Here is a 21343-nt window from a genome sequence, read left to right as displayed (position 1 = left end):
GTGGCTTTGGGATGGTCTATCCTGTTCCAATGCCCCAGACTCTGGGAGGGTTGGAGGTAGAGTGTGGGTTGCTGGTGAGACCTTGTCCAGAGACCAGTGGACCTCAACTTCCCCATTTGGGGGCCCTGATCCTTCAGTCTTGGATTCTGGCTTCCATGGATCTCAGGTCTTGGCCACGGACAAGCTCTGTCCTTCTCTTCCTTCCTCTTTCATGCCTCTGACCAAAGGATGAGGCCAGCTACCCACTTCCAGAGCCTCAGAGATCCTGGTCTTTTCTAGAAGCCTGAAAGTCCAGTGACTTCCCTGCTTTGTCCTCTCAGAGCAGACCCCCTGAGCAGAGGGGCTCCCGTGGGGTTGCAGTCCTGAGATCACCTTCCCCTGCCTGGGCCATCTCTAGGGTTCACCCCATATCTGAAGTCCTCCCTGGCAATGCAATGCCGGGTTCGAACATTCCAGGGATGGGGGTGTTCAGACCATCTGGGCCAAAAGGACCACATACCAAGAAATGGAAGAAAGCACACCTTTATTCCAGGACCCAACACCATGGCATGTGGCCTGGCGTCCAGAGCACACAGTCCAAAAGATCCTGGTGAACATGGCCATACAACCCAGTTCCAGAGCCCCCAGAGTGGGTCCCTGGGGTCCACTGCAGGTGGGGGTGGGGAGCAGAGCCCAGTCCCTGAGAAGCAGCACAGACGAAAGGTGCCAGGTGAGCCCCAGGACGTGAAGTATTGCCCCAGCTACAGGGTAGGCACCCAGCAGCAGCAGCTGCGGGAGATCCCGGCTTTGGTCGTCTTTGGTCCTGGCTACAGAACCATCCTGAAGGCAAGGCCAGCAGCAGAGGTAGTGTAAACACGGCTAAAGGTGAGGGGAGCCTACTGGCCAAGCCGGGTGCTCTCTGAGCTGGGAGTTGCTGGGGTCTGCAGGTTGTAGGGGTGACCTGGTGGACAGGACTTGGGTCAGAGGACAGGAGTGCTCTCAGAGACTGCCTGGGCCCAGAAAAAAGGTTCCACGGAAATGGAGGAGAAAGACAGGGAGAAACTTCCAGGCAGAGAGAGGAGACTAGGAGCAGAGAGGAGACCGTGGCTTGATCGTTTCCCTCCTCCACTCCCACCAGCCCTCTGAGCTCTAGGGCAGGTGGTCCCTGAGTTCTCCAGACTGGGGAGGAAGACAGGCCTCTCCATTACCAGGCTCTCCCCATCACTTGCATGGTCTCCTTTCAGACTGAGTTCCCAGGTGACTCAGTGGTAAAGAATCCGCCTGCCAATGCAGGAGACATGGGTTTAATCCCTATGTCCAGGGATCCTCCACATGTTTGATCCTCCACGGGAAGATCCCCTGGAGGAGGAAATGGCAACCTACTCTGGTATTCTTGCCTGGAAAATTCCATGGAGAGAGGAGGCTGGCAGGCTATAGTCCATGGGGTTGCAAGAGTCAGACATGACTGAGCGACTGAGCATGCACCTGAGAACAGGGTGAGTTGACAATGGGAAGGAACTGGCTCAGCCCTGTTTTCCCCACCTCTGACCCAAACACAGCTTGGCCCCAGCTCATCCTCCTTCCCCTCTGGGGGTGCCCCACCCCCCCCATTCTCATCAATCATCCTCCACCTAATCCCAAGTCAACTCTTCCCTGAAGCTCTCCTGAATCACAGGCTAGTAACTATCCTAGGCCCCACACAGGCTGGGAGGAAAAGAGTGGGAAGGGGTGGGGTGGGGTGGGGCGGGAAGGAGGGAAGAGGCAGGGGAGAGACAGCTATGTCCACATGTCAGGTCCAGCACCAGCAAGGCAGAGCTGGCCTTCAATCCCTGGAACCTAAGTACAGAGAAAAAATCTAAAGAGAGATGTTTCAGAATGTAGGTAATTTTAAAAATACTGTGTCTGTGAGTGCATCAGGGTTTAAAAAAAAAGAAATCCTTAATTCATCATCTCCGAACTTGGTTAAAAATGCTTTTTAAATTATACCATATTATTCACTATAGCAGCACCACCTTAAGTAACCAGAACTTGTAGCTGCTGAATCTTAGGTTTCTTCTTTCTCTGCCTTTAGGAAGGAGGAAAAGACCACTAAATTTGTGGGTTTCACGAGTCAGGCAAAGCAACCCTTCAACCCACAGACTCATCCATAGTCTCAACATCAGCTACTCCAGGGTCCTGAGGTCTGATGTCTACAGACACCTGACAGGCACGTAAGAGTTTAGAGAATCCTGGTGTCCTGGAGTCCATGGGGAGTGGCGGGCACTGTGCGAATGGAAGAGTGAAACCTGGAGAGAGGGGTGGGGTGGGCAGGTGGTTGCTCTTTAGCTCCAGCAGGAAGTTGCAGCTGGCCCTGTGTGGGGCTTTTGATTTCAGAGAAGAAGGAAATTTGGTAGACATTTTTACAATGGGGCCTCTGTTGATTTCTAAATGTTAGCTCAAGACAAAAAGAAAACCATTCCAGTGGCCAAACAAGTCTCGAGACGAGTTTCTAGCCTGGTTCTTATGAAATCTTAGAAATTCTGGCTTCCCAGGTGTGCAAATGGTAAACTATCCTTCTGACAGTGCAGGAGATGCAAGAGACTTGGGTTTGACCTCAGGCCAGGAAGATCCCCTGGAGAAGGAAATGGCAACCCATGCCAGTATTTCTCAGCCATCCACTCTCAGCAATTCTGAAATTTTAGAGCTCCTAAGATCATTTAGTTACATGATTCAGAAACTTAAAAGTATGTATACATAGTCTCAAGGAACTCTGTTCAACTCTGTTAAAATGTAGATTCTGTTTCCATAAAATGGGGCCTGAGACGCTGTATTGCTAACAAGCTCCCAGGCGATGTCACTGCTGCTGGCCCACCAACCACACTGTGTGTCAGGACTGAGTCCAGCCTTCCGCCTAGGGAGTCCATCTTATGGTACTATCGCTGCTTACAGCTAGCTCCAGTTCTGCTCACATACCACCAGGGACTGGAGGCTCACTACCTAGAGAGACAGCTTGAGTGGCTGCAGCTGCTGCTAACTTCTGCCACCCAGAGTCCAACATGCCAAAGCCCAGGCTCTGGGATATCAAAGTACCACAAAAGAAACTTCAGCTAGAGACCCACCAGGATGGGATGGCTTGATGCTTGTGGCAAAGACCTAAGCAGGAAGGATTTTACATCCAACTGTCTGCTCAGCAGCGACCAGTTAAACAGAGAATACTACTATTCCTGGGTGTTCTGGTTAGTAAAGGTTCGGAGCAGTTTGTTTACATGCCTTTCCCCAAAGCCAGGAACCAAGTTTTTTTTCTCTGCACTTGGGCAAGGTGTGTGGTGCCACCAAAGGAGCCAGTTTCCAACTGGTGGAGGATGGAGAAGAGAAGGATGCTTGAGGCTAAATAGAAGCCCTGGAATCCTCAGGCCACGTGACAACCCCTGTGCTGGTGGAATAGGTGGGCTCCACCTCCTCTGGGGTTGGGACATCCAATCCCAGACCCTCCTTCCTGGGGCCTTCCTGATGGGCTCAGGGTCACTGGGGCTGCAGGCCATGTGCCCCGTGCCCCATATCCCAAGGCCAACCACTCAGAAGCCCAGCTGTCAGAGCTGGGGTGTGCGGAAACCACCTAGGCCACTCTTCATTTCACCACCGAAGGGGAACCCAGGCCTAGAGAGTGCATGAGGCTTTCTCAAAGTCACACAACTGGTTTGCAACCAGCTCTTGTAAAGGCTCATAATCCTTTGAGGCAGAGCTGGACAGAAGTCACTGGTATTAGCCAGGTTTTTGGTCACCTACAGCAGCAACGTTCAGGAAAAGGACCTTCCCGAATAATCCTGAGGGAAAGAGGAGGGTCTCAGAGGGAAATCATGGACAGGGGTCATGGGGATTCTCCTCTGTAGGGAAGAATCATGGATCAGTTTCCTGGAGGGCAGAGGGCTGGGTGTCTGCTGGAACAGAACTCTGGAGGCAACAGTCAACTGGTCCTCTAGTGAATCCTAGAATCACTGAGTTCCAGAGGCCCAGAGCAAGGGCTTGTTAATGCAGTAAAGGGAGAGGGGGTCAGAGTGAAAGTTCCAGAAGGTCATGTTTAAAGGTATTCCCAAGTCTGGATTCCTGGACCACTCCAGAGCTCCAAAACCAGAATCGCTGTGGCTGGTGCTTCCCTCCCAGGGGAAATGTCTGGGTTTAGGAAGCAGCCTGAGCCCACCAAGTCAGGGGAAGGGTTGTCTGTCCTCTGGGAAGCATTTGTGGTCCCCGGGGTCTGAGGGGCCTAGGAGCCCGGGGGAGGGGGGGCGCAGTACCTTGTTCCAGACCCAGCCTCACTTCCCAGAAAACTGGCCTGGCCTCGCCTTCTCTAGCTTCTGGCGCCGATCAGGGGGGATCTCGTGCAGGCTGATGCCGTGGTTGCTGGCCCTGTGGGGAAGGGAGAAGAGGCGGTAGGAGGGCAAAACCCACGCCACCCTGCATGGGCAGGAGTGGGGAGAGGGGACCGAGTGAGTAACTCGGTCTTCACCCACGGATGCCGGATCCTCACCCGGGTTGCAGGTCCGGTGGTTTGGGGATGGGTTTGTTGAAGCCGCGTCTGCCCACCAGCCAGTAGGTTTCCTCTGCGCCCTTGCCCTGGGGAGACACGCGGGACGGTAGGGCTCAGGCGGGCTGGGGTGAGGGCCGGTGGCACTCCAGGTCAAAGTGGAAGCGTGTCTTCCAGCCCGGCCTCACCTTCAGCTCCGTGCGGCCCCGCACCTCAGTCAGGAAGCCCTCGTTTAGGGCCGAAAGGATCTGCACGGTGCTCCTGTTCACGTGGATGCGGTAAGCTGGGAGAGCGGGGGACACCGTGACCTCGGGGGACACCCCTCCCGCGCCCCCGCCCCACCCGCCCCTTCCGCCCCGTCACACTCACGCAGCCCGGTGGACTCCATGCGCGAAGCGGTGTTGACTGTGTCCCCAAACAGGCAGTACCGGGGCATGGTGAGGCCCACCACGCCCGCCACGCACGGGCCTGCGGAGAGGAGCAGGGTTGGCGGGCCTGCGGGCCCGGGCGGCACCTAGTAGGGCTCAGCGGTCTTTAGCATTCCCAGAATCTCCACTGGCTCCCCAAAGACACCCTCTCAAGCATGCCCTCCCAATTACCATGGAGCCCCTGGTGTGAAAAGGTGGCTTCAAAACAAGTTCCCCTCCTCCCCCCACCCCCTCCACAAGTTTGCCTCTTATCTGGGAAAGCGGAGCCCTGCCCGCATTAGGGAGAGGGGCTGGAGTGCCCGGGGGGCAGGGGGGCCCGGGTGTGGGGACAGAGTTACCCGAGTGCAGGCCAATGCGGATGCGCACGGGCACTTCCGGCATGTGGCGCATGCGGAAGGTGCCCACGGCGCTGAGGATGTCCAGAGCCATATTGGCGATCTCTGCCGCGTGCCGGTGCCCGTTCCTCTGGGGCAGCCCGGAGGCCACCATGTAGGCATCCCCAATTGTCTCCACCTGAGGCCAGAATTCAGTACTGAGCCTCCCCCACCAATGCCACTGTCCCTGGTCAGGAGGCCTAAACTGGGGTGAGTGCAGAGATCCCGGGGGCCTTCCAGACAGGGGACTGAGTGGGGGACTGGCAGCAGAGAAAAGGAACAGGAGGGCTGGGAAAGAGGACTGTGCTGGTGGACTTGGATAGTGGGTCTGGGACCTGAGCAGAAAGGGCTGGGTGCTGGGGAAACTGAAGGAGGGCTTGTCCCCTCCACACCCCACCTTGTAGACATCATGGGAACCGATGATGGCATCAAAGAGTGTGTAGAGGTCGTTGAGCAGGTCTACCACTTCAATGGGCTCACTCATGGCTGAGATGGTGGTGAAACCCACAATGTCACTGAAGTACAGTGTCACCTCTTCGAAATACTCGGGCTCCACAGGTGTCCCCATCTTCAGCGCCTCTGCCACAGACCTAGGGATGGCAGGTGGTGAGGTTGCCTGGAGGCTGCCCCAGGCTGGCTGGACTCCAGCTGTCCTCCCCAGTCATCTCTCCCCATCGACACCCACGGAGGCAGCATCTGTGTGAGCAGCCGGTCTGTCTTCTGCTTTTCCAGCTCCAGCTCCTCTGTGCGCTCCCGGATCAGGTCCTCCAGGTTACTGGAGTACTGTTCCAGCATCCGCAGCATAGAGTCGATGATGTTCATCTTCCGGCCCTTGTTGATGCTCTTGAACTAGTAGGAGGAGGAAGCTGGTGGGGCTGCTGGGGACCTGGGCTGCCATGCCCCTCTCATGCAGCCATATTATGCCTGATCCTCTGTCCACACCCCTTTTCATCTCATCCTAGTCAAGCCCACACCTCACCCCGTGCTGGGCACTGTGTTTTCACACATTATTTCCAGGTCAGCTGTTCTGTTAGTAACTGACAAGGGACTGAAACCAGCCCAGTCTTTGGACTCCCAAGCCAAGAGTCTCTTCCCCACACCAGGCCAAATACATACTCAATAAATGTTATTTTAATTGAATTAAATTCTTCTCTCATCTAGAGCTCCATCTCCCATTCCAAAGGTCTCCACAGCCCCCATTCTCACTCTGTCCCTACCAAACCCTTAGTCCTCAGGCAATGCCTTAGGAAGTAGCCTGGAAGGTCAGAGATCCTGCCAGCCTGCCTTTCAGCAGCCCCCAGCCCCACCCCAGGTTTCTGGCAAGTGCCCAGCCCAGCCCCTGACCAGTTCAAAGGTGCGATCCATGGAGGGCCGAAGTTCTGGCTGCTCTGCCCAGCACTGTTTCATCAGCTGGATGCACTCCATGGGCGCCTGGTCTATGGACACGGAGGGCCGACACAGTGGAGGGGGGCTCTGTACCCTCTTCACCACTTCTGGAAGTATGAAGGGACCAAGAGAGGAGATGGACCAGAGGAGAAGCCACCTCTGACTCTGGCCTGATTGTTGCAGCTTGAAATGAGGGAACTGGATATGGTCTGGGATTCCTTTAAATCAGAGCTTCATTAGATGAGGAAATGTAGTGTGGGAGGTGACTCTGGGAGCAACAAGAGGACCCTGAACCGTTGGGTAGGGGGCAGGGGGCTGTAAGACGTGTCAGGCAAAGAGGCTGCCTTATTTATTGCACATAAGAAAAGCAGAGGTTAGATTGATCAAGTAGTTCTCTGTTTCCTGTCTGGTGGGCTCCAGTCCATGGGGTCGCAAAGAATCAGACACGACTTAGTGACTAAACCACCAGCACCATCATAGATGATAATATGGACTTGAACTAGATCCAGCTGCTTTCTTCCCCCTCTTCCCCTCTCCTGCTGTCTCCCTGGGGCCCCTAAGAACCAGACAGGAATGTACTACTAGCCTTGGGGGAGCAGGAGGGGTCCAGGATCAGAACAGAGGAAACCATGGGGCGCTGAAAGGTCGCCCCTCCCATCCTGATGCTTGGCTCTCCACTGCCCTGATTCTTCAGGCGCACATAAGTGTCAGTACCCAGCGAGACTGGGTCTCTAGTCCCAACACCAGGCAAGGGGCCGCCGTACCCTCGGGAGTGAGCTCCAGCATGGCGTAGGGGGCGCTGCGGCACACGACCTCCTGCATAATGATGCCCAGACTGAAGACGTCGCCGGCCAGCGTTCCCCGGCGCTCCAGGACCGGGTCTCGAAGCAGCTCCGGGGCTGTCCATAGCTGGTCTGAGGTCGGGGAAGGGGGTGTGGGCACGCGGAGAGCCGCGGAGGCCCTGGGGACAGACCCCCCCACCCTCACCAGAAAGCCCAGACTCGCCCTCGCTCAACCTCTCAGCCTGTGTCTGACCTTACTGCTCGCAGTTATCCCCAAGAGAAACTACCAGAAACCCTAAACAGGTTTCGGAAACAGTCCTTCCCTTTAGACAAAGCGGTGCCCAGAGAAGATTTGGTCCCTTGGAAACAAGCCAAACCATTAGGTAAAGCCCCATTTGAAGCAGGACTCCCAGCAGAGGCAGGAGCTCCGCCCTCAGGCACAAGTACCACCCCCTGAGCAAGTCCCGCCTCCCTAACACGTCCCGCTCCCCCAACAAGCCCCGCCTCCCCAGCCACAGTGTTCCCTCTCTTCGTCTCAGAGGTCACAAGACCTTTTCGGTCTCAGGAGTGGCGTCCAGTGGATGTGAGATGGAGAGAGTTCGAGGGAGGAGGAAAGAAGAGGCGCTTGAAATAATGGGGATGCGGGGGATGCTTGTCCGCGCAGGAGGCAGCCGGAGACGCCTACCCTCCGCGCTCGGTGGCTCAGGTAACACCCTCTGCGCCTCCAGCAGTCGCCCATGACCGTGGTCGGTGACTTTAAGCACGAACCTCCCGTCCACCACGCAGTTCCGTGACTTCAGCCGCCCATGGGCCACCCCTCGATGGTGCAGATACCTTATTCCCTGGAAAGGGTGTCATAAAGGGCAGACTCAGCCCACGCGGGTCCCCTGCTGGCTCCTCTCCGCTGCATCCCACCCACTCACCCCCACACGCACACCTTGATGAGGTCCAGGAGGAGGGAAGACTTGAACATCCAGTCCAGCTTTATGTCTCTCTGGGCGAGGAGGTCTTGGAGGGAGCCGCGGGCGCAGTGCTCCGAGACCACAGCCAGCACGCCTTCCCCGGGGGCCGCGGGGCCGCCAGCTCCTCCCGCCAGGAAGAGGCCCAGGTAGAGGGCCACGTTTTCATGCCGGAGTTCCCGGATCTGTAGGGGGGTGGGGGGTGGGGGGTGGGGCACTTAACAGGCATTTTCTGTCCTAGGAGCCAGGTGGATGGAGCGGAGGCTGTTATTCAGGTCTCGCTTTGATCGGAGGATGGGATAAGAATGGTGAGTGGAAAGATCTATAGGGCATGTAAGGGGCTTCCTTCTACAGTAACTTCTCTCTCTGGAAAAGACAACATGGTCAAAGGCCACCGTTCAGACACTGAACATGATTTTGCTTTTGTTTTTTTGGCCCCACCGCGAAGCCTGCAGGGATCTCCCGGCCCTTATCAGCGCCCCCTGCAGTAGAAGCGCGGAATCTTAACCACTGGACCACCAGGGAAGTCCCTGAACATCGTTTAACTTAAAAGTTATGAATGAAAAGACAAACTTGCCCTGGTAATCAGGACCCAGGCAGATTCTGATTTATTAACCATAAGACTTTGAACTTGATGGGTCTTAAAGGAAAACACCTGATGAAAGAGAAGCTCCTGGTACCACCCTGCCTTCTGATACAACAGCCCTTTGGGGGAGAATCAGGCAGACACTGCACTATTTTCAAAAGTCACCAAAATGGCTTGTGCTGGGGACTCAGCACAGGGCCTCTCTGCTTGGTTACATCATTGCACCAGATATTTCTGAGACCCCCATCATGTTGTTCCCCAAGTTAGGGAAGGACTAAGCGGTCCAGCTGTGTCCAAGAGGAGCCATCAACAAGGTCACACCCACCCAGGAGGACAGAGGCCCTCACCATCTGGCTGCAAAAAAGGGGGCTAGTGGGTGACCAGTGCCCTTGCTAGCTTTTCTTTGGTCCCACAAGGGGCTTCTTTTCATCTTAAATGCCTATTATTAAACGGTGACCTAGTCTGTTGACTACTGGTAGTCCACTTAAGTCATTCTGCAGCTGTGACCCAGAGCTTCTGGGAGGCATCTGTGAAGGAGGCCAGGCCAGGGCTGTACAGTGTTAGGAGTAAGGAGGACATTAAGGTTGGAAATACCAGAATAAGCCAGTTTATAGCCTCCTTGCCAGTTTTCCACTTCCTTCAATATGCATCAACTGGGCCATGCTGCACAAGCAGTCTGACAGAACTGGAAGCCCATTTATTTTCTGTTGTTCACTCAACAAACATTCGCTGAGTGTCTCTAATGTTCCAGACACCCTGCTGGGTGCTGGAAATACAATGGAGGGGATAGAGAAAAAGTTCTCACTCAGCTTACAGTTCAGGGAGGGCGGAAGATAAGAAATAAGCAAGCACACACAGGTGAACAGACGATGACAAATTATGATACAAACATCTCAAAGAAAAGAACTAGTGTTGTAAGAGCATGATGGGAAACCTGCTTTAGAGAAGAGGGGACACTTCATTGAGAGCTCTTGGTCTCCCCCACAGTGGGGCCTACTTGGACTCAGCTGCAAAGAGAAGGCAAGGAGGGAAGAAATGACGGCCACCCCACACCCCATTATAGACCCACTCCCACCTTGGAGAAGGCCATCTTGGTTGCTGGGCGGATAGCTATGTGCCGATCTCCTGGGAATTTCTTCAGCCAAACCCAGTCTCCCTGGAGCAGAGATAGGAGTAATGCATTTGGTTTCTTAAAACTGGGGGCTTTCCTGGTGGCTCAGTGGGAAAGAATCTGCCTGCCAATGCAGGAGGCACAGGTTTGATCCTTGATCTTGGAAAATTCCACATGCCATGGATCAGCTAAGCCCGTGTGCCACAACTACTGAGCCTGGGCTCTAGAGTCTGGGAGCTGCAACTACTGAAGCCCATGTTTCCTAGAGTCCATGCTCCACAACAAGAGAAGCCACGGCAATGAGAAACCCGAGCACCACAACTAAAGGAGCAGCAGGAGCAAGGAGCTTGATGTTTGCTCTGAATCTCCCTCCCTCTTGATTAGCCGAGCTCTCTTGGCTCTCCCTGAATCTGATCTCATTATTTCCCACCCATCCCACCACATTCAGATTTGCAGACTTCATAGTTAACGTCCTAATGCCCTCTTGTGACTTTCTTTTTTCCACTCTAAGTCTTGCTGTTCCAGAGATTGATTGGGATAGAAATGCTGGGTGGGGTCAAGATGTGGGTCTGGCTTGAGTCAGAGACAGCCTTTTTATTTTTTAAGCCTTGATTGAATTTGTTACAATCTTGCTTCTTTTTTTTGGGGGGGGAGGTTGTTTTTGGAAGTTTTGTTGTTGTTTGTCTTTTAGCCTCGAGGCATGTGAGCTCTTTGCATTGGAAGGTGAATTCTTAACCACCCAGGGAAGTCCCAGGCCTCCAGTCTTTAGGCCACTGTGATAGGCCTTTGAAAAGCCATCACTTGGATGATGGCTAAGGGGAAATCCCCCAGCAGGAAGGCTTCCCAGATGCCCCCCTTTGAGGAGGAATCCCCAAACCCTCTCGGGGTTCCCATCCTGGGCTCCTATCCCCATTTCCTCGGCTTGTCTCCAGGACTAGAGCTCGGCCTGCCTGGGAATCATGCTCACCTCATAGAGGCCAATGTTGGTGTAATCCGGGAGCTGGCTGTGGATGCTGCGAACATCTGATATGCTGCGGGCAGCCAGACTGGTTCGACTCCCCTGGGCCACCTGGAGGATAGAGATCAAAGAACAGGGTCAAAATACACTGTGGGGTCAGAGTCCTGCGTTGAGGTCAGGCTGAGTTCTGAGAATTATAGAAGGGAAGGGAAGAAACCTTAATTAGAGAAGGTGATAATGACATTACTTCCCATGTACAGAATGCTTCACGGTTTACAAAACAAACATATTCATTTTCTTGTTGGAGCTTCACGCTGTCTCAGGAAAGTGGTCAAGACAGGGGCTGATACCCTCATTGCACACGTGAGAGGGCTTATCCCAGCGCTCAGACCTGGGACAGAGTGAGGGCAGAAAGCAGGCCTTCCCAGGTGGGGGCTGGGGTGAGGGCTGGCCCAGGCAAGAGAGGACAGCTGGCTCCTGGATCCCCACCTCCCCCACCTTTCGAGAGTTGCCCCCATGCGGGTGGAGGAAGGTGATGTCATCCAGAGTCAGGATGATCTTGTTGGGGCCAGAGACCATTTGGATGTGAAGCAGCCGGTGCCTGGTAGAGAAAGGAAGTCATCTTCACCAAGAGGACCAAGGTCTGTGAGAGGAGGCCAATGCAGGGGTGGGGGGGTAATGCTGTCTCAGGGAGGGCAGTCACCCCCAGATCACGTGTCCCCTGGGACTCCACCAGCCCTCCAGCCCTCCTTCCTTCTCCCCTTTTCCCTTCATCTACTCTTGAGTGGGCTCAGTCTGCTGCACAGTTGCCCATTTCCAGCAGGTGGAGAACCAAGCACATCTCCTACCTAGCTCACTCCCCTACTCACCTACAATAATGGGCCAGGAAGGCCCCAGCCAGCCCCATCCCAACCACCAGGAGGAAGCCAATAAAGACGACGCTGGGTTCCACTCCTGGAGGGGCAGTGAGAGGAGAGAGGCTGGGGACCGTGGCAGGGGGCAGAGGGGAGGACCCTCTCTAGGGAGGAATGTGGTCCTGTCAAACCCTGCAGGCTCCAGGAAAGGGGGATGGGTACTCGGAACAGGACCAAGGGAAAAGTCAGGGGTCTTGCAAAAGGTGGGAAGGTGGTTCTTGGGAATGTTAAAAAGCTTCCAAAAGGGCTCCAGGGGCTCCACAGTAGAGGGGTCCTGCATAAGCCAGGGGTCTCTGAGGAGGCCCTGGAAGGGCCTCCAACAGGAATTACGGGATGAGAGTTCACTCTCACCATTTTCTGGAGGGTTCATGGTCACTGTCCCAGTGGGGGCTGGGATGCTCGCCCTCACCTCCGTTGCAGATGGTGTCTGGGTCGAACCAACACGAGGGGTCAGGCCCAGGCCCCCGTCCACCTTTAGGAAAATGCACTGGGGTTCCAGCGGACTGGAAGAAGCCCTGGGTAGGGTCCAGAACGTATGTAGCGAACAGCTGGTCCCCAGTGGCATCCGTGTCCAGTAGCACAAACGAGGGCTCCTCAGCTCCTCCCAGGGCCCCACAGAAGCCAGGGACCCGGGCATCCCGGATATGGCGGGCCACCGCTGCTCCGGACACCCAGCCGCCACCTGCGGCCACCCGTGCTCGCGCCACGCCCCCAGCCAACAAGAAGACTGAGTCATAGATGGTGCCGAAGAGAGGGGATACCTGGGAAAGAGGGTAGGGGCCTCAGGTTTCGGGGTCAAGGCCCATAAAAAGACAGGGACTTACTGTCCCTGCTTATTCTTCTACTGGGCCCTTCAAGCCCTCTGTGAATTGACTGCACCTCCTAGTTAGTGGTTCCATATCCTTCCCATTGGCTCTCTTCCTCTCCCTAATTGGCTATCCCATATCTTTTTGCCACTGCCCTTCCCTCTTTTCAGGATTCTTAAGGTCTTCTTATCATTCGTTACTTCCGATTCCATCACCTACATCTCCTCTCTTTCCTCTCCTTTTGGTTGCCCTGCATATATTTTTAAAATCATTACCTATTATTCATTGAAAGCCTTCTTTGCTGTCTTTTGATTGGCTTCTATTTTTCCTTCTTTTCTTTTCCCCAAGTCAACCACCTGGTCTCATTGAGCTTCTCTATTATTTCCAGTTCCCATCTGGCACTAGGGATATATCAGGATCCAAGATAGAGTCCATATCTTGAAGAATCTAGTCCCTATCTCAAGGAATCTTTCCTCTGGAGGGATGTTAAGGAGTGAGGGTAGGGGTAACTGAGGGAGCTGAGGAGACAGGAAAGAGGGCCCCAGCCCAGGCTGGAGGAGGAGGAAAGGGCTTCCAGAAGTGACCATCCCTCAGGGATGGTCAGAAATATGTGGAGGAGTGTAGGGACAGGAGAGAGGGAGCAGCACAGTCCGGTAGCACAGAAGCAGAAGACCATATCTGGAGAACCCAAAGGAGATCAGTCTGACTGAAGTTCAAGAAAGAAGAAAGAGAGAGGAAGACATAGACCTGATAAACCAAGTAGAGACCTATATCTCTCCAGGGCAAGAGAAGCCACTGGGAGACTTCGAACTGGGGTGACACAGTCAGATCTGTGTCTGAAGTTTGATCAGACTGTTGGGTGGAGAAAGGCCTGTGGTAGGTAAGTAGAGACCACTGGGAGATTTCACTGGGTATTTGGACCCGAGGTGCTGTGGCCTGAACCAGGGGACTGACAGCGAGGATGGAGAAAGTAGATGGATTCAAATGGCTTTTGGGAAGCAAAGGTGACAGGACTGGATGTCTGGACATCCAAGGAAGGGTTAGAGGAATCCAGTGACTCCTAGGGCTCTCACTTGGGCAGCTAAGTGGCTGTGCTACTTACTGAGAACTGAATAGGGTGTTCCCCACCCTTTCCCTCGCCTCTCTTTCTTCACCTGCCCTCCATCCCATCTCATCACTGTTCTCAGGGAATCCGGAGTATTAGCTGCTTCTTGGGAATAAGCTGTGAATCTAAATGTTCATAAAAGCCCTTGGCTCCACCCAGGGACCTTTCTGCTTCTCACAGGATGTAAGTTCTCAAAAAGTTAAGACCTGAGATGAAGCCCCAGGGGAAACACATCTGGGCATGGAGGCTGGATCTGTATTCCCCCTCCTTCCGGCTCTCTCTCTCTTTTTCTTTTTCCAGCTCTCTGTTAAGAACACCAGCTCTTTGTTAGAGGCTGTAGGTCATAGCCTATTGGAAGTGGGTTTACTTAAAAGTAGGCTGCAAAAGATGTTGCACTATAGAGTTGGTTAAGAGTTTGCCATCTAGGTTTCCTTCCAAGGAGTAAGCATCTTTTAATTTCATGGCTGCAATCACCATCTACAGTGATTTTGGAGCCCAAAAAAATAAAGTCTGACACTGTTTCCACTCTGCTTGCTGCTGCTGCTGCTGCTAAGTCACTCCAGTCGTGTCCGACTCTGTGCAACCCCATAGACGGCAGCCCACCAGGCTCCCCCGTCCCTGGGATTTTCCAGGCAAGAACACTGGAGTGAGTTGCCATGTCCTTGTCCAATGCATGAAAGTGAAAAGTGAAAGTGAAGTCGCTCAGTTGTGTCTGACTCTTAGCGACCCCATGGACTGCAGCCCACCAGGCTCCTCCGTCCATGGGATTCTCCAAGCAAGAGTACTGGAGTGGGGTGCCATTGCCTTCTCCGACTCTGTGCTTAAGTAGGTATAAATAGCAATGATCCCAGCAGATGAGAGGGAGCACTGAGCTATTCTGATCTGTAGTGAGACACCTGGGGGTGCTAATAAGGGAGGAAGAATAAAGAATAGGTAAGCCATCCAAGCAGAGACATTACTTTGCCAACAGAGGTCCATCTAGTCAAGGCTATGGTCTTTCCACTTGTCATGTATGGATATGAGAGTTGTGAAGAAAGCTGAGCGCCGAACAATTGATGCTTTTGAACTGTGGTGTTGGAGAAGACTCTTGAGAGTCCCTTGGACTGCAAGAAGATCCAACCAGTCCATTCTGAAGGAGATCAGCCCTGGGATTTCTTTGGAAGGAATGATGTTAAAGCTGAAACTCCAGTACTTTGGCCACCTCATGCAAAGAGCTGACTCATTGGAAAAGACTCTGATGCTGGGAGGGATTGGGGGCAGGAGGAGAAGGGGACAACAGAGGATGAGATGGCTGGATGGCATCACTGACTCGATGGACGTGAGTCTGAGTGAACTCCGGGAGTTGGTGATGGACAGGGAGGCCTGGAGTGCTGCGATTCATGGGGTTGCAAAGAGTCGGACACGACTGAGCAACCGAACTGAACTGAAGAGTTTGCTCCTTGGGGCTGAAGGTGAGAGGTCTCATTACCTACTCTCTGGAAGCAATTCCAATACACTAAGACGCTCCAAGCAAGGTCAGACAGGGAGAGTTGACATTCCCAGGACAGGGAGAGTTCGTGGTTCTTCTCTCCCTATACCTCCTTCCTCCCATTGACTGCATGCTCCTCTCATTCCATCTGGTCTGTGGTCTGTCCGCTTCCCTTCCCACTGCCTCCAGCCTCCATCTCCACTTTTGGCGATTCTCTCCTCTCTTCCCCCGGCTCTCTTCCCCTCTTCCCACCTCCCTGGTCGCTCTACCTGCTGCAGATTGAGGTCCAGGGGCAGCTCCCGGTGCTCTTGGGCCCTGCGCAGGCTGTCCCGCACACTGCCTCCCAGGGGACAGTGACGGGTGAGGGTGAGCACTGCATCGTGGGCCTTGCGAAGCTGTGAGCTGTTGGCGAGCACCGCCAGGGCGTCAGGGCCTGGAGACAAGGCGTAGTGGAGAGTGTCGAAGGGCAGGAAGACCAGGGAACCGTCGGCCAGGCCCAGTTCCTCTGCAGCCTCCAGCAGGCAGCGCTGCTCCTCGCCGCCCAGCAAGACCGAGTGCATTACCATGATCACTGCTGCGGACACAGAGACCCAGCTAGGGACTCTGTCCTCTGCTCCCTGTACGATCGATCCCCGCCCTCGCATCCTGCAGGGGAGCCTACCTCTGACTCTGGGCCCATCTTGGACCCTCCTCAAGGCCTCTCGGGCTCCAGACAGGTCGGAGGGCTCCATGGAGGTCACCAGGGCCACGGGCAGGCCCCTGGCCCTGAGCGCCGTGGAAAGTGCGTGTCCCGCCTCCACCCACAGGTCCTGGGGGGCGGTGACCAAGGCCACGTGCGCCCAGCGGAAAGCGCGCAGGAGGGCGTAGAGGGCATCGGCCGCGGGCGTCACCACCGGAGCCGTTGTGCCCGCTGCCCGCGTCCCAGGACAGCCCCAGGGCACCAGAGCGACCCCCGCCTCCTGGGCTAGTAATTCCGCCGGCCGGCAAGCTGCGGGGTTCACCGGCCCCACTAGACCCGAGACGCGGGTGAGCGCCGAGGACACGGCCCCCAGCGAGCCCGGCGTCCGGCACGGCTCGGGCAGCAGCGCGACCTCGAAGCGGGGGCCGCCCTCCAGGGCAGCCGCGTGGTTCAGGCGGGAGGCGGCCAGGCGGGCGGCCAGGTCCGGGCGGGCACGCGCGAAGATGGGGTCGCAGGCCCAGGGGCCCAGCACCCCCACAGTGAACACGGCCGAGAGGACGGAGCGCGGCAGGAGCAGCAGCAGCAGCAGCGGTGGCCTCAGCCGAAGCCGGGGCCGGGGCGGGATCGGGGGAAGGCCGGGCGGAGACGGAGCCCACCGCGGGGGGGCGCAGAGTCCGGGGTCCCGAAGCCCACCCGCGAGGAAGGTGCAGGCGGTCATTGCCGGCTTCTGCGAGCACGAACCGAGCAGCATGAGCGGATGCGACCCCCAGAGCTCTCCTAGGGCTTTCCGCAACGCCCCCCCGCCCCCTCCCCCACTTTCTCAAAGCGCAATTAACCTGCGGGTTGTCTCTACTTCCATACCGCGCCTCCCGCCCCTGCGTGGACTTCTATATAGGGTCAGGGGTATAGCCTAGAAGTACCCCTGACCCCCCACCACCCCTGCTTTCGCTCCCCCTTGTCTGCCCCTCCCCCCTCTTAGAGCCGTGGTGGGGTGGGGGTGGGGGTCAGTAGGGACACTCCTATACCCTTCCATGGTCTCTCTCGGGCAAAAGGGCCCTGGAGTCCGCGTGGAGGGGGCTTTGCCACTCACCGGAAAGTCCGGGGCTCGGGCCCAGGGCCAGGGTGAGGGGTCACAGGGCCGATCCTTCTGACGCCCTCCCACAGGTCTCCTTTGCCAGGGCCCAGGGCGGGCGGTGTGGGAACAGCAGGCCAGAGCCCTTAATCTCCCCAAGCTGATTAGGGTCTCTTAATCAGGCAGGAAGGGGCTGGTGGAGGATGGGGCCTCCTGGGGTGGGCTCTGTCCTAGCTTCCAGACAGCCAGCCAGCTTCTTTCCCTTCCTTGCCGCCCAAGCCACAACCCCCAACATAAAAGCAGCTGCAGGTCCCCCTCTCAGGCTGCTGCCACACTACCCTGCTCGGCCTGGGGAGCCGCAGGATATGTCCATGGACACTTACGGGTGATCAGTCCTAGGGTCCTATTCCCTCCACTCTTGTTCCCAGTTGTGCCAGCCAAGTCCAAGCCCATCCCTTGGCTGGCAAAGTCTACACCCAGAGACCAAACCCAAACCAGCGTGATACCTGGCTTCTCTCACCTGCCCACACTTGATTCTCTGACCTCCACATCTCCACGCCTAGATAAACATCCTTTTGGCCTTGGGAAGGCAGAACTCCAGGAAGTAATGGAAAGAACTTGGACTGACCTGGGCTCAGATTCCTCCTTATTGGCTTTGTGAACTTGGGAAAGTTTCTTAAGCTCTCTGAAGGTTGTTGTGGAAACTACTTGTGACAATGACTATAATTGCTGCTGCTGCTAAGTCGCTTCAGTCGTGTCTGACTCTTTGCGACCCTATAGATGGCAGCCCACCAGGCTCCGCCGTCCCTGGGATTCTCCAGGTAAGAACACTGAAGTGGGTTGCCATTTCCTTCTCCAATGCATGAAAGTGAAAAGTGAAAGTGAAGTCGCTCAGTCCTGTCCGACTCAGCCACCCCATGGACTGCAGCCTCCTCTGTCCATGGGATTTTCCAGGCAAGAGTACTGGAGTGGAGTGACATTGCCTTCTTGAGACTATAATTGCCGGGATGACAAAAACAGATAAAACAATTTTAAAGAAGACTGTAATGGGATACTTACCTTACTATATATCAAGATTTATTACAAAACTATAATAATTAAAACACTGTAGGGACTTCCCTGGTGGTCCAGTGGCTAAGACTACATGCTCCCAATGCAGGGGGGGTTGGTTTGATCCCTGATCAGGGAACTAGATCCCACATACCGCAACTAAGAGTTTAATGGTATAATTAAAGATCCTCCTGTGTGCTGCAACTAAGATCCAGTACAGGCAAATAAACAAATATTTTTTTAAATAATAAAAAAAGACGGTAGTATTGGTGCAGGGGTAAACAAATAATCCAACTGGACAGAATAGAGAGCACTGAAAAAAACTTAGCAAAAATGGAAATTTGACGAGTGAACAAATGGACTAAGAAGGAGCTTTTCCACAAACGGAGCTGATTACTAGCCATACGAGAGGGGGAGGAGACAGAATTTGATCTCTGTCTTACACTACACAAAATCAATTCCAGGTTAAAGACATACATTAAAAACAAAATTTTAAATTTGAAATGAATCATTTTTCAACCATCACGACAAAGATTGGCTTAGGCGAGAATCATCAGTAGATGCTAAGCTAGGCAGAAATTTTGATGAGGAGCAGGATATTTGCATGTCTTAAGGCGTGTCCCCACAGATTGCTTATGAGTTTGGAAGGGAACAAAAAAATAAATAAAAAGCTGTAATTAGACAGTGGAGAAATGGGACAACACTTTGACCAGTGTTGGTCAACCAGTAAGGGGCAGATAGACATTGTGTACCTCCAGACATGGTAACCTGAGAAGGACACAGTAATACTGCACAGATCCAATACTGCACGATTTTCATCTATGCAGTGTTCCAGCCGAGAGTGTGTGCATTTGTGCCCAGTCCAGTCCAACTCTGTGACCCTACGGAACTGTAGCCTATCAGGGGACTGTAGCCTGCCAGGCTCCTCTGTCCATGGAATTTTCCAGGCCAGAAAACTGGAGTGGGTTGTCATTTCCTTCTCCAGGGGATTTTCCTCAGCCAGGGACCAAACCTGCATTTCCTGCATCTCCTGCATTGATAGGTGGACCACTGGGATTCCCCAGTACATTCCATCAATCTAATCTCAAGGAAATAGCAGATAAACACAAAATCAGGGACATTTTACTAAAAAAAGGGATGGGCCTGTATTCTTCAAAAATGTCAACATCATGAGGAAACCAGAATTGAAAGAGACACGTGCACCCCAATGTTCATCGCAGCACTGTTTATAATAGCCAGGACATGGAAGCAACCTAGATGTCCATCAGCAGATGAATGGATAAGAAAGCTATGGTACATATACACAATGGAGTATTACTTAGCCATTAAAAAGAATACATTTGAATCAGTTCCAATGAGGTGGATGAAACTGGAGCCTATTATACAGAGTGAAGTAAGCCAGAAAGAAAAACACCAATACAGTATACTAACGCATATATATGGAATTTAGAAAGATGGTAACAATAACCCTGTATACGAGACAGCAAAAGAAACACTGATGAATAGAACAGTCTTCTGGACTCTGTGGGAGAGGGAGAGGGTGGGATGATTTGGGAGAATGGCATTGAAACATGTATAATATCATATATGAAATGAGTCGCCAGTCCAGGTTCGATGCACGATACTGGATGCTTGGGGCTGGTGCACTGGGATGACCCAGAGGGATAGTACAAGGAGGGAGGAGGGAGGAGGGTTCAGGATGAGAAACACATGTATACCTGTGGCGGATTCATTTTGATATATGGCAAAACCAATACAATATTGTAAAGTTAAAAAATTAAATAAATAAATAAACCATGAACTCTTAAAAAAATGTCAACATCATAAAAGACAAATAAAGGTTGAGGAAATATTCTAGATTAAAGGAAGCTAAAACAACATGACAGTTAAATGCAATGCCTGCCTCTAGTTTGGAGCCTGTACAAAGGGTTTTTTTCTTTCTTTCTTTCTTTTTTTTATTTGGCTGCACTGGGTCTTAGTAGCAGCATGCAGGATCTTTAGTTACGGTATGTGAATTCTTAGTTGTTGAACTTAGTTGCAACATGTGGGATCTAGTTCCCTGACCAGGGATCAAACTCCAGGCCCCTGAATTGGGAGCATGGAATCTTGGCCAGTGGACTACCAAGAAAGTCCCCAAAGGGTTTTTTAAGCTGCATATGAGTATAGGGTTCGTAGGGATATAAGAACGCTACAGAGTGTATTAACATCTGTCAATTGATGACATTGGTCATCATATGATTGGGAGATTTGATCAAAGTATTTTATCGATGTAAATTTTGAACTGTACTATCCCTATTTGTATTTAGCTGAAGTATTTGAATAAATACACTGAAGTATTTAGCTGTAAAGCACCATAATGTATGTAACTTACCCTGAAACGGTTCAGAAAATATGTGTATATATTTTGTCTTATATATTACATACTATATGTTATATATATTTATCAAATGATAAACAAATATAATTAAATGTTAACACTATCTGAGTAAAGGGTATATGAATGTTCTTCATATTATTTTTATTTTTGCAGCATTTTGTAAATTTGAAGTTATTTTCCAATAAGATTTAATAAAAAACTTTTACTAAAAGGAGAATGGGGACTTCCCTGGTGGTCCAGTGGCTAAGACTCTGCACTCCCAATGCATGGGGTCCAGGTTTGATCCCCGGTCAGGGAACTAACATTTTTTTTAGCTGCAACTAAAAAAAGATCCTGCATGCCATAACTAAGACCCAGCACGGCCAAATAAATAAAAATAATTGTTTTTAAAAAGAGAATGTCTTTATCAATCAGAATAGGAAAGAATTTCTTAAACATGACAAAGTACAAACCATAATGGAAAATAGTCACAAATTTGAAAATATTAAACTTAAAATTTCTGGTCAGAAAAATCATATCACAGAGAGAAAACATGAGCCACCAACAAGAAGAAGAAAATTTCAAAACATTAACAAAGAGTTAGTATCCAAAATATATATGGGGTATGATAAAAGATAACCCAGTAGAGTGTTTGTTTTGGCAGCATATGTACTAAAACCCAGTAGAAAAATGGGCATAGGAAATGAACAGACAAGTTATAAGAAAAGCCTAAGGAAAAATGCCCAGCTTCACTAATAAAGGAAATGCAAGATAAAACTATGAAATACCATTAGCATCCATCAGACTGGCAAAAATAAAGTGTGACAAT

General features: G+C 52.7%; 1 protein-coding gene and 1 long non-coding RNA gene across 2 annotated transcripts; one reads left to right on the top strand and one right to left on the bottom strand.

The window, feature by feature from the left end:
* Positions 1–522: 522 nt before the first annotated feature.
* GUCY2D (guanylate cyclase 2D, retinal) lies at positions 523–19660 on the bottom strand. The gene is made up of 19 exons (XM_070389435.1): positions 16019–19660; positions 15627–15931; positions 12388–12739; positions 11934–12018; positions 11563–11665; positions 11074–11175; positions 10071–10151; positions 8388–8594; positions 8136–8292; positions 7433–7582; positions 6627–6775; positions 5968–6131; positions 5680–5872; positions 5247–5421; positions 4850–4948; positions 4669–4763; positions 4484–4569; positions 4251–4362; positions 523–3782 (listed from the first exon to the last, which is right to left on the bottom strand). Exons 1-18 carry the CDS (start codon positions 16785–16787, stop codon positions 4269–4271), a joined length of 3366 nt encoding a protein of 1121 aa, XP_070245536.1. The 5' UTR covers positions 16788–19660; the 3' UTR covers positions 523–3782; positions 4251–4268.
* On the top strand, positions 7964–12522 carry LOC138992087 (uncharacterized). The gene is made up of 3 exons (XR_011467946.1): positions 7964–8156; positions 8651–8717; positions 8858–12522. It is a non-coding gene; the product is annotated as an uncharacterized lncRNA (long non-coding RNA).
* Positions 19661–21343: the final 1683 nt, after the last annotated feature.

This window comes from Bos mutus, chromosome 19 (genome assembly GCF_027580195.1).
Source record: "Bos mutus isolate GX-2022 chromosome 19, NWIPB_WYAK_1.1, whole genome shotgun sequence".
Classification (NCBI taxonomy): Eukaryota; Metazoa; Chordata; class Mammalia; order Artiodactyla; family Bovidae; genus Bos; species Bos mutus.
This window is presented reverse-complemented; position numbering and strand designations above follow the sequence as displayed.

Excerpts from the sequence above, each read along its gene's own strand:
- GUCY2D (XM_070389435.1), bottom strand. The coding sequence starts at position 16,787 with ATGCTGCTCGGTTCGTGCTCGCAGAAGCCGGCAATGACCGCCTGCACC. Across the intron at positions 11,176-11,562 it reads ATGGGGGCAACTCTCGAAAG|GTGGCCCAGGGGAGTCGAAC; the intron begins GTGGGGGAGGTG and ends TCTATCCTCCAG. Across the intron at positions 6,132-6,626 it reads TGGATCGCACCTTTGAACTG|TTCAAGAGCATCAACAAGGG; the intron begins GTCAGGGGCTGG and ends TCCTCCTACTAG.